The sequence below is a fragment of the Thermobia domestica genome, chromosome 11 (genome assembly GCF_964235325.1).
Source record: "Thermobia domestica chromosome 11, izTheDome1.hap1.1, whole genome shotgun sequence".
In the NCBI taxonomy this organism is placed as follows: domain Eukaryota; kingdom Metazoa; phylum Arthropoda; class Insecta; order Zygentoma; family Lepismatidae; genus Thermobia; species Thermobia domestica.
In genome coordinates this window covers 64665018-64678306 of record NC_137464.1, presented here as the reverse complement: position 1 = coordinate 64678306, position 13289 = coordinate 64665018, and the positions used below count along the sequence as shown (strand labels likewise).

At 36.5% G+C, this 13289-nt stretch overlaps 1 protein-coding gene across 2 annotated transcripts in view; it reads left to right on the top strand.

Annotated features, from left to right (window-relative positions):
• Mocs2B (Molybdenum cofactor synthesis 2B) overlaps positions 1 to 13075 on the top strand; it is a 61373-nt gene extending 48298 nt beyond the window's left edge. For both annotated transcript variants that reach the window (XM_081730490.1, XM_081730489.1), the window contains exon 9: positions 12915 to 13075. In XM_081730490.1, the coding sequence (XP_081586616.1) occupies positions 12915 to 12980 (66 nt within the window). In that variant the 3' untranslated portion in view covers positions 12981 to 13075. The remainder of the gene's footprint in view (positions 1 to 12914) is intronic.
• The last annotated feature ends 214 nt before the right edge of the window (positions 13076 to 13289 follow it).

Below are 13289 nucleotides of genomic sequence, written 5' to 3'. Positions count from 1 at the left end.
TTTAACATGTTACATTTTTTAGTATACAAATTACACAATATACTTAAATCACCTATTTTTATTCTTTTAAAAGATGTAATTATATTTGTTCACACCAGTAGCGTTCGGGTGGATACCTTCACTGCATATCTCCTCTAAGGTCTTCATTCTTGCATTATTTTAAATAATATAAATCGTGCTACAAAAGATTATATTTTTCGTATGATTCTATTAATACTATTAATGTTTCCCTTGTCCAGGCAGCATTGTTTTGAAATTACAGCGAGAAATAAAGTTGAATGTTGTCAGGCGCTACTCTTTTCTGATTGGTAGTTGTATGCAAGTCCAGAAGAAAATAGAAACTGTTTCTATTTCTTCCAAGTCAGGATCCAAATAAGGACAGCAGAAAATTTCAACCTGAACTAGGGGCAAGTTACCTCTCACACGATCGTTAAGTAAGGTCGTGAATTTTAGATCGTGAATTGCAGCCTTACTTCAGTCCCGTCTGAGACAGGCTTTAGAGTGCATTGTCAACACACGTCTAATGTGATGCTTGAAATCCACTGTTTCTTCAGTAGCTTCCAACGTGGCTTTCATTGCTCCCTTTTTTTTTAGAAGCGAGTAACTTACTGTTCCCTTCAATTTGGAGAAGGCCTATGACACTACATGACGTTCCGGTAGTGGCCGGACCGTGTTAGGACGCGATTGACCGTTGATTCATCTGAATTTTTTGAAGAGAATAAGGTTTCTAAAATGTGAAATTTACGGGCTTCACATTTCTAAAATATGAATTGAATTTCAAAACTTATTTTTTTGACTTGCTAGCGCAACATTACTAGATAACGGCATTTGACACTTTCACACGAAATGTGGATAGAAAAATTGCGATGTTATGGGGTGAGAGACACTGTTCTGTTACTGATCAGATCCTATTTAGAAAATTTAAAATAAATGAATAAATAAGGTAATATGTTTACAAAATAAGCACTCGAACATTCTTGACGTACCAACAAGAATAACATAGAGGGAACCATGATTAGACCTTTTTCCTTTCTGGTATATATATTAACTATTTACGTAACTACTTATTAAAATAATCTTATTAGAGAGACACTTAGATGCGAAATTAAACAGGAATGTTCATTTATATATATATACTTCATTCTTATTTGTCGTATTACATTTTGTTGTGATCTTCCGGAGCATGAACAGTATTTAAATGGCAAAACAAAAGTGATAAGCACAGCAAAAGGAATTCCGGAGAAAAAATGTTAGACATTTTTTCAGAGATTTTGAAATAACTATTCCCTATGTGTACAGTGGGCTACATAAATTCTTGAGATACAAAATCCCTGAGATAGACAACCCAACTAACGCCCGCTCCAAGATTAATTACGCCTGGTAGAGCAGCTAGAAGAGCAGCATAAAGTTGCCCACGCTTGTCAAAAGAACAAATCGTAAAGTGTATTTTTGTTCAGGAGTGAGGAGAAACGCTGGCTGACGAAATGACAAAACGGAGTTTTTGGATACTTGTACTCACAGTAAACAGCACAATACCAGAAAAAAACATACGGACACCAGAGGCACCGATGAGACTTAAATAATCTTATAATTAACTCAAATGAGGTATTTATGTAAACAAGTTATCTTACTTCAAATGACTATACATATATGCGTATCAAATAATATACGGATAGATTATACGGTATAGTATTAGGTTACTTGTTTGAGTTTTGAAACTAATAACAGTAGTCCTACCTGCAAATCAAAGTATGGATGGATCATTCAATGAAAGAACCCAGCTCCTAATGAAAATTTTGGGGGTCTAACAGGGCCTGAACTCCTAGGTTCCGGCGCCACTGATTGATACGTAATGTTACTTCGAAAGAAGAACTTGTCTGATTTCATTATTCGTTAAATGACAAAAGGGGTGAAAATGACATATTGGTATTCAGTAATTTATTTGTAAATATTAAAAATGAAAATTCCATAACACTCAAACGAGTGGAGAACTTATCCGTACTAAGCGTATTTCCCCTTAGGTTGCAAATATAACTGAGGGTTCCTGATTTGTTTAATATTTGTGCATATTTACACATTGAGACACAAGGAGAAAAGAGAAGAATATATTGTCAATAAACAAAAAATTAAAAATGCACGAAATTAACGGTTAATATCAAATATAGAACCATTAACAGAATTAACTTTGTAACTCGTTTTCTCCATTCATTTTTCTTCCATTATTTTCAGGATTACATCATCATTGAATTTCTCCGCTGGAGATTATCTTCCATTTAGCAGCATCCAACTGGAGCTCAGCCTTGTAAATGAAACATTTTAAAAAGTGTAAATGCTTATTATCGCTCAGGGCATAACATTACAACCAGAAGTGTAACATTTGGCAAGAACATTTTCATTTTGTTTAGTGTTACTCACGAGAAGAGGAATTTCTCATCTCGTTTCTAAAACAAAAGAAACAAAATTGAGACGAGTTAACATTTTACATTGAAGACGGGACAAGTCTAACTCGAGTTATCGTCTCACTTAGGAGATGGGAATCGAGACGAGACGAAAAGTATCGTAAACATTTCTCGTTTTATCTCGATTCTCGAAATAGTGTATGTCCATTCTTTAAATAACAATTGCTTTGTAGACTGAATCTTATACGCTATTTTGTTACTTTGTATTTCAGAGCTCATTGAATTTATTATGGTCTGTGTAGGTATTTTGTAGCGAAGCTTTTATAATTACTTGTGCATATCCTAAAAGTTAGTTTATTATATGCCTTACTGTTCAGTGATATTCAGTTATTTTTGTTACAGTTATTTTCCTCAAAATGTACAGTAGAATACTTTCTACATAAAACTTTAGTGGAACGCTTTCGTTTAAAATTTTGGTAGTTGCAGAGGTGTGTCCTGGAGGTCCAGACACTCTCCCGAAATCCCGACTTATCTGTAAGTTTTGCCTAATTTAAGGCAACTTTAAAAACTTTAATACCATTATTATTATTATTATTACTGAAAATTTAAGACCTCAATATTACGTCCTATTACAATGTAAATAAGCATACTGAAGTTGATAGGAAAAGAAAAAGAAAGGATAAGAAATATTTTCAAGGGATTTAGAGTCCGAAATGAAACGAGGGTGGAGAAAGAAGGTGTCAGATTCTGGACAATATTAATATCGAAACTTCGGATGCCTAAACAGAAACTAAGTAGGATTTATCTCCATCACGATACATAGTAACACGCTTACTTTGGATTATGTATGCGTTATATTGATATTTTTTAAAAAAAAAAAAAACATATACATACCAATATAAAAAGAATAGTTCCTATTTACAAATTTTGGTTGAACGAATATATGGAACATGTATGAAATGGCGAACGAAAATATTATTATTTCTAGCAGTAGAAGTAATAGCGGAAGACGTTCGAAATAATTGCTAGGAAACAATATCGTTTCAGACACATTTATGACCATAAGCATGGCCATAAGAGGTCGTATTCATGAATTGTTCGCTAAAGACGGCACGTTTTCACACAGTACGAATCAAGGTTGTAAACAGACGTGTGATGTCATATTGCTAGTACAGTATTTCCCCTGTGAAGAAAGCAGTTTCCACTCCAACTTGTAAGACCGAAAGAAATTGAGTATTTTTCGTTTTATTACACATCAGAAGTATGAATATTGCAGTTGATAAAAACAGCTTACCGCAGCGGGAATCGAACCCGGCACCCCTGAATTACGAAACGAATGCTCACGCCACTACGTTAATACTGGTCTGTTAAGTAAGAGTCAAAAAACACTCGTGTATGTAGCAAATTGCACACATTTACGATAACGACGAAACACACTGATTTCGATCATGATAAAATACTATAGTTGAGAGACTTCAAATTTAAATTAGGAAACAAGAATAGACATACAAAGACGCAAGGTCATGAACGAGAAACTGGTTTTAAGAGTAATTCGAACTCTTAACTGAAACCTGGTACCTCAGACCACTTTCTTTTCTGATTCATCGAAAGTATCTCTGTAACTTGTCTCTATTATACTTATTGTTAATACTCGCTTTACACTTATTTCCAGTAACCTTGAACGACAAGGACACGAACACAGATACATCGAGGACATACACAATTTTAAAGGATCTCCCACCGTGAATTGAACACGGGACCGCAAGCACTGAACTATCTGAGGCAGTGATGGCGTGGGTCAATGAAAACTTGACCCACCACCCATCGTGACCCACTCGGACCCACCATCTACCAAAACACATCGTTATCAACTCTGATACATGATCCACAGCCTCTTCTCCTCTGACTAAAGAGTTTATACTCGTAATAAAACTAGGTTGCGAAATTCTAACTAATCAGAGTTTGAAGTTTTACGGTCACTCGCTCAAGCACCGCTCTGTTACAATAACGATGGATCTGTCGTTACGATATAAAATGGTAAAGTGTTTGTCATGGGCCAACTTTCGATGAATTTCAATTAAATTATCATCGTATAATTATTTCCTTGTTGAATTATCGATATATTTCAGTGAAAATGGCATGAAATTTGAAAGTCTTAAATCAAGGTAGGTAGACCAACGTAGAGTCCAAACTTAAAATTTCCGTGTAATTAAGTGTACATTACAAATTTTATGTCTATTTTTCTCACAACTTTATTGCTTGATTGCCCTGTGCCCTAAGCGCTCCATATAATAAACATAAGCTTCAGCAATTATTATAGTAGAAAGCGCATGGTTTCTGTTTCTCAATTTGTTTGTGAATTTGTTTCTCAACTAATATCGATCGTTTTCGATTATTTTTACAAACCAATCCACTACCAATTTTGCATATATAGAACGTGCCGCCTCCTCATAAAGAAGAATTTTTAAAAAATGCTATGAGACGTTCTGTTTATTTTCAATAAAGAGTTAATATTTTGAATTTCAGCTCCATAAGTTTAACGGCTTGGAGAGATTCATTTTTTTTTTTCAAAAATTCGGATCCCCACTATTCCCTTAAGATATTATTATAGTGAAAGTGATATGATAACATCCCAGTTTGGATTAAGGCCCATCTACATACCGAAAGTAATTTCATTTGACTTTGCAATTTGGTCTGATGATCAGGCAACATAGTTACATCCATTTTTGTAATATAATAATTTAAATATTACAGTGATTAAAAAAAATATTTTTTCCAGTAGTTAGCTCCTCTAAAAACTCACAGGCTGTGTCTTGAAAGCCAAGTAGTAGTATAAGTCCTATTGCTGTTATTGTAATTTGAAATATTAATATCCAAAAATGCCTGGAGTTCTTTTTTCACTTAGAGCACAGACCCTTCCAAACCTTTGATTACGAATTATTAAAAGTGCTAATAAGTATACGTCAGAAGTGCCTAAAGGATATGGAGATTTGCAACGAAATTTTGAGTAGGGACAATATGCAAAAAGTAAGCAAACATGTGTTTTTAAAATGAAAAATGAAATGAAATCTTTAAGTTTAACGTCCCACAGATATGCCGGTTAGGCTAAAGGAGACGGTGATAATGAGAAATGAGTGAAATGGTGGAATGAAGAAAGTGGGAGAACCCCGAGAAAACCCACGAGCACGGTGTTTGTCCACCAGAAAGTCCACACGGCGCGAGCTGGGATCGAACCAGAGACCCCAAGCACCGGAGGTGAACGCTCTACACTGAGCCACCGCGCCCCCCACATGTGTTTTTAGTTTGTGTGGGGAAGCAGTGTTGGGGCCAAGGCCTCCTCCGAAAAAAAGTAAATGTTATCGTAGAAGTGTAGGAAGGAGTGGATCGAAGCGAATACAAAATCTGGACCGGGCTAAATATTTTAGAAACTGTAAATGCAGTCGATCCGAAGCCAATTGGGATCCATGGTGGTGAAAGGGGGAAACATTATGATGTGTTTAAGGTTGTTGTCCGCCATCTAGGAATCAACTTGTTTATTTTAAATGGCAACATAGTCGTGTGACCTATTAAACAACATCCTCGTTCAAAGAAAAACCCAATGGTAAGGTTATTTTTCCAAAACCTACAACTGTTTTGAAGTTGTGAATAGATTTAGGATATGTTATACGTGAAATGCTGTGAAATGTGCTGTGCAAAGTTTCGAATTGAAGGATAAAGATAAAGTAAAAAGCAAGCTTTGTAACATCTCACATTACGTATTCTTTAATAACCAGGAAAAGTGAGAGCTAACACACATGAGACAATTACAATCACATGACATGTTCAACATGCCTACCGTTCTGTTCTATGCACATCCTTAACCATGTGACCCTGTGCTTAGCATTCTGCGAAGCATAGTTGGTGATATTTGTTCACAGACAGTAATAATTCTCCTTTTCAGGTAGCCAATGTCAATAATTTTACACTGGTGGACAATAGCTTTAAAGTGCCCCCAAAGATAGAAATCCAACAGAGTTAGGTCCGGGAGTTGCTAGCCACTCAACTGGTCCATGCCGACCTATCCAGCAACCGGTAAAGTGTTCATTGAGCCATCGGTTACATTACGACCATAATGCGGTGCCCCATCTGTACGGTGGATGTTCCAGCATTTCCCACTGAAACTGCTGCTATGTCGTCTTCACCGCATTGGCCGTGTGGGCGGGCGTTATCATGCAGGAGGATAACGCCATTAGACAACATACCTGGGGGTTTCGACTTGATGGCTCGTCTAAGGTTCTGTAAACTGGCTTGATAACGCTGGGCGTTGATGGTGGTACCCCGTTCCAGAAACTTGACAAGCAGTGGGCCCTCGTCAAAAATGAAGGACATCATGACCTTATCAGAACTGGTATGCACGGCCTTCGATTTCTTTGGAGATGGTGAAATCGAATGTTCCCACTGCTTGCTCTGACGCTTGCTTTCCGGTTCAAAATGGTTACATCATATTTCGTCCCCTGTGACAATACGCGACAGAAAGCCGTATTCCTCCTCATGATAACGTTGCAGATGACTCAAAGACAGCTCCATTCGAGTATTACGCTGTTCGGCGGTCAGTTAGTGGGAACCCACTGCGCACAAATTTTTCGAAAGTTCAAGTGTTGATGCATTATGGTATGGGCGATGCCCACGCTAATACCCAGTAACCGATGGATCTCGTCCACGGTGATTCTGCGGTTGTCCAAGACTAAAGCATTCACTTCTGCAATCATTTCCGGTGTGATGACGCGATGAGCCTGTGTGGGACGAGCATCGTCTTCCAGTGACTTGAGCCCCTCGAAGAATCTTTTGCGCCATTCAACAACACTTGTACGGCTCAGACTGTACTCACCGTGCACAGCCTTCATCAGTCGATACATTTCACGGCCTTCAACTCCCTCTGCCGCCAAAAATCGAATCACTCCTCGTTGTTCCTGCTTACTCGCCTGAATGTTCGGTAGTGGACGATAACTTGTGTGACCACTTTTTGCTCGGCGTAAAACCGCACTGCAACGTCAAACGGTGCGCACGCGTCAGTCTCTACCAATCAATGGCACCACCATACCCGCAGTTACGTGGTGCCACCTTGCATGTAAGGCAAAGTTAGACGCACTGACCAGGTTTCATTTGAATGTTCCTCATATATGTCCTCGATGTATATGTGTTCGTGTCCCTGTCGTTCAAGGTTACTGGAAATAATTGTAAAGAGAGTATTAGTAAGTATAATAGAGACAAGTTACAGAGATACTTTCGATGAATCAGAAAAGAAAGTGGTCTGGGGTACCAGGTTTCAGTTAAGGGTTCGAATTACTCTTAAAACCAGTTTCTCCTCATGTCCTTGCGTCTTTGTATGTCTATTCTTGTTTCCTAATTTAAATTTGAAGTCTCTCAACTATAGTATTTTATCATGATCGAAATCAGTGTGTTTCGTCGTTATCGTAAACGTGTGCAATTTGCTACATGAACGAATGTTTTTTGACTCTTACTTAACAGACCAGTATTAACGTAGTGGCGTGAGCATTCGTTTCGTAATTCAGGGGTGCCGGGTTCGATTCCCGCTGCGGTAAGCTGTTTTTATCAACTGCAATATTCATACTTCTGATGTGTAATAAAACGAAAAATACTCAATTTCTTTCGGTCTTACAAGTTGGAGTGGAAACTGCTTTCTTCACAGGGGAAATACTGTACTAGCAATATGACATCACACGTCTGTCTACAACCTTGATTCGTACTGTGTGAAAACGTGCCGTCTTTAGCGAACAATTCATGAATACGACCTCTTATGGCCATGCTTATGGTCATAAATGTGTCTGAAGCGATATTGTTTTCTAGCAATTATTCCGAACGTCTTCCACTATTACTCCTACTGCTAGAAATAATATTTTCGTTCGCCATTTCATACATGTTCCATATATTCGTTCAACCAAAATTTGTAAATAGGAACTATTCTTTTTATATTGGTATGTATATTTTTTTTAAAAAAAATATCAATATAACGCATACATGATCTAGTGGTGCCCACCCCTCTTATGTCTATGACGCACCCCCCAATTGCCTATCCGTAGGTGTTCTTCCATGAAAAAAATCTTTTCGATTAATTTTAGACCCCCTCAAACATATTTATACAGATTTTTTACCCCCCAATATTTCTATGACGCATTTTGCGTCATAGCCCCCCCTTGTGGGCACCCCTGCATAATCCAAAGTAAGCGTGTTACTATGTATCGTGATGGAGATAAATCCTACTTAGTTTCTGTTTAGGCATCCGAAGTTTCGATATTAATATTTTCCAGAATCTGAAACCTTCTTTCTACACCCTCGTTTCATTTCGGACTCTAATCCCTTGAAAATATTTCTTATCCTTTTTTTTTTTTTTTTCCTATCAACTTCAGTATGTTTATTTATATTGCAATAGGACGTAATATTGAGGTCTTAAATTTTCAGTAATAATAATAATGGTATTAAAGTTTTTAGAGTTGCCTTAAATTAGGCAAAACTTACAGATAAGTCGGGATTTCGGGAGTGTCTGGACCTCCAGGACACACCTCTGCAACTACCAAAATTTTAAACGAAAGCGTTCCACTAAAGTTTTATGTAGAAAGTATTCTACTGTACATTTTGAGGAAAATAACTGTAACAAAAATAACTGAATATCACTGAACAGTAAGGCATATAATAAACTAACTTTTAGGATATGCACAAGTAATTATAAAAGCTTCGCTACAAAATACCTACACAGACCATAATAAATTCAATGAGCTCTGAAATACAAAGTAACAAAATAGCGTATAAGATTCAGTCTACAAAGCAATTGTTATTTAAAGAATGGACATACACTATTTCGAGAATCGAGATAAAACGAGAAATGTTTACGATACTTTTCGTCTCGTCTCGATTCCCATCTCCTAAGTGAGACGATAACGTGAGTTAGACTTGTCCCGTCTTGAATGTAACATGGGAGGCCCGGGTTCGATTCCCGGCGGGAGCTCATGTGGTTCGGATTCCACTTTAATCAGTAGATCCACGTCTCATATAGCCTCGCTGCTGAACGGGACGTTAAATTCAAAATCAACTCAACTCATTGAATGTAAAATGTTAACTCGTCTCAATTTTGTTTCTTTTGTTTTAGAAATGAGATGAGAAATTCCTTTTCTCGTGAGTAACACTAAACAAAATGAAAATGTTCTTGCCAAATGTTACACTTCTGGTTGTAATGTTATGCCCTGAGCGATAATAAGCTCCTAACTTTTATCTTCTATGAGATAATAATTATTATTAGTTTATTATTATTATTATTCCTGAATATTTGATAGTTCAAGTATTGAAACATGCGAGTATTCAAATATCTGAAGATTATAAAACGTGTGTCATCGGCGATCAATCGCCACCAAAAATTCTAAAGTAAAAAAAAAAAAAAAAGTACTGGTCGTTCGTGGATCCGATTCGATTACCTTCAGATTACTGGTCGATCGCCTTGACCACTGAACCACGATTACTACGCAGTAATTGATTCGTTTCTAGTTTGTTTACGAGTATAATATACGCGCCGTATTTGATTCAAAATAAAGGAGTTTTATATTCCGTTTTTAGAAAATCTATAATGTTGATAACTTAGTGATTAGAGTGATATAATGCCCTCGGAGTCCTCAATTATTTATTCCTGTGTTTTGCCAATCAATTCGACTATTAACAAGCTACTGTTTTGAACGAACAGAAAAGGCTTTTTATTTAGGCGAGCCGGAAGGAGTGGCGCTTTAGATGAGTGGTTAGCGTTGTGGTTTCGTAATCTGGCAATCCGTGTTCGATTCTCCCCTCCGGCATTTACACTTTTTAAAATGTTTCATTTACAAGGCAGAGTTCTAGTTGGATGCTGCTAAATGGAAGATAATCTCCAGTGGAGAAATTCAGTGATGATGTAATCCTGAAAATAATGGAAGAAAAATGAATGGAGAAAATGAGTTACAGGAGATAATTCTGTTAATTGTTCTATATTTGATATTAACCGTTAACTTCGTGCATTTTTAAATTTTTGTTTATTGACACTATATTCTCTTTTCTCCTTGTGTCTCAATGCGTAAATTTGCACAAATATTAAACAAATCAGGAACCCTCAGTTATATTTGCAACCTAAGGGGAAATACGCTTAGTATGGATAAGTTCTCCATCTCGTTTGAGTGTTATTGAATTTTTCATTTTTAATATTTACAAATAAATTCCTGCATACCAATATTTAGCTTTTTCAAAAGTCATTTAACGAATAATGAAATCAGACAAATTGTTCTTTCGAGGTAACATTACGTATCAATCAGTGGCGCCGGAACCTAGGAGCTCAGGCCCTGTTTGACCCCCAAAATTTTCATTAGGGGTTGGGTTCTTCCCCTGAATGATCCATCCATACTTTAATTGATTTGCAGGTAGGACTACCATTAATAGTTTCAAAACTCAGCGCAAGGCTTTGTGTTTACTTAAAAAGTAACCTAATACATATACCACATAATCTATCCATATATTATATTATACGCATTCGTATAGTCATTTGAAGTAAGTTAAGTTGTTTATAATCCCTCATTTGAATTAATTATAAGATTATTTAAGTTCCCTGACTGTTATCTTCTCATCGGTGCCTCTGGTGTCTGTATATTTTTTCTGGTATTGTGCTGTTTACTGTGAGTACAAGTATCCAAAGACTCCCTTTTGTGTTTTCGTCAGCCAGCGTTGACGTTGACGTCAGCCAGCGTTCACCTCACTCCTGCACAAAAGCACACTTTACGATTTGTTCTTTTAACAGGTGTGGACAACTTTATGCTGCTGTTCTAGCTGCTCTACCAGCCGTAATTAATCTTGGATCGGGCGTTAGTTGGGTTGCCTATCTTACGGACTTTGTATCTCAAGAATTTATGTGGCCCACTTTACATACAGAATGGGCCATTTACCCTGAATTGACCTTGTAACTTTTAAACAAAAAGATAAGAACGGCGAGTCGATGCAAATATCGACAAGGGGACATTATTCGACATACTCTTCAGTAGCATCAGATTAACAGTGTTGCCTATGCAACATAAAATTTCTTGTATTTAGTTTGCTTTTCCTATTGCGTGTTTGCTATCTACCTAAGTATTTTACTATGGCATATCCTGAACTTTATATTTATTTATTTTTTTTAAAAGACATTTATATATTCCATAGAGTTATGAGTTCAATGTCTGAGTCAAAAAATCTTATATGTTGCTAATAGTTAGCAATAGGATACTTGCTCCACTATCCGTCTCGATTCCTTCAAAATCTATCTTCACAAGCTCACAACAAGTTCAAAACTCTTCTAGTGGTAATAGTGTAATTACTCTTGATTATTTAAAATAGAAATCAGGTACAATCTAATGAATGATTTTTGGAAGGTCTTTTCTGGTTGAAGATAGATGAACCACAAATTGTCTGGTAGTTTGCTACAAGAGATATTGACCATGAGAAACCGAAGTCATTCACCACTCACTGCCTTTTTATATATATATATATATATATACTTTTGTAATATAGAGAGACATGATCAGAATTCCTATCTTCTCTAATATTGGGTATTCTTTTATAGAACAAGCAATATTATGCTTCTTTCAAATATATCAGCTCACCATTGGTTCTTAAGATGCGTATATACAAATTTTCAAATGTTAAGTTAGTTACGTCTACAGTCATGGTACAAAGGCTGGATAAAAAGTAATAGCAACATTGTTATAATTCGTATCTCGCTTTATGCACAGAAGAAATGCGATACAACATTCCTTTAATATCATCGCCTCTCACCTCTATCCCTTCTGCCACACTTGTGGAGGGCGTCGTACACCGTCAGCGCGTCAAGCGATGTCAGTATTCCACAAAGACCGCCGTATGGCACGGATGATGTCTTCTTTTGTGACGTAATACTTTACACAAAGTAATTCCTTTGTTTTGGCGAATACTAAGTCCCTGAAAACACTGTTGTGCACTGTGCCCACGTGCCACTTCAATCTTGATCCACATTTATTGTTCGTCTTTCCGAAACATATTGTTGTGGCGCTTCCACTTTCATTCTCTACCTTACGGCACTGCTGCTTGTAGTTGATTAAAATTCAGTCGTTACCATTCGCCCCACTTCTTCCCGTCACATTTCCCAATCAGCTACAGAACTCTTGTTGTGCTGAGACGCAGCCCTCTTTTATGAAAATAATGTTGCCACTACTTTTTTATCCAACTTATGTAAGTCATTTATGTAGCGAAAAGACCAAGTAGATATTGCTAATTACTTCTTAATAGCAGGTCATTGCATTTTTCTTTGAAGTCAATTAACGGCCTTTTGCAACCTGAACGATTCAGTAGTTTGTAAATATGATTGCAAATATAGTCATTATGTAGTCTTTTTTAATAATGTCTAACTGTACAGTATGTATGATATCCTGATCTTTTATTTGTATAGTGAAATGTAAGACCATTGTTTTACTTTTTTTCTTTTTACCTTTGTATTTTCAGACATATACAACTGCCGACCTAGAAAGAAAAATTAATGACGTGATGGAGAAAAAGAAAGAGACTTAAACCAATCATCTACTGTATTTCTTAATATTTTTTCTGGTACAAACTGTATACTGTTTTGATATTTTGTAATAAATTTACTTGGTACTTATAAGAGATTACGAATGTCTAGATTTTATATACATATACACCATATTGCATACTCTTTATCGTAGTAACAATGTGTTTTTATATTTGCTCATGAAGCAACTAAGTTAGTAGAAATTATTTCTTCTTTCTCTCTTTCTTGTGTTGCTTGCATCTTTCTTTCCAGAAATAGTATAACACTCAAGCGCTTTATCAGGTAGGGAGGGGAAGATGCAGGAAGAAAAA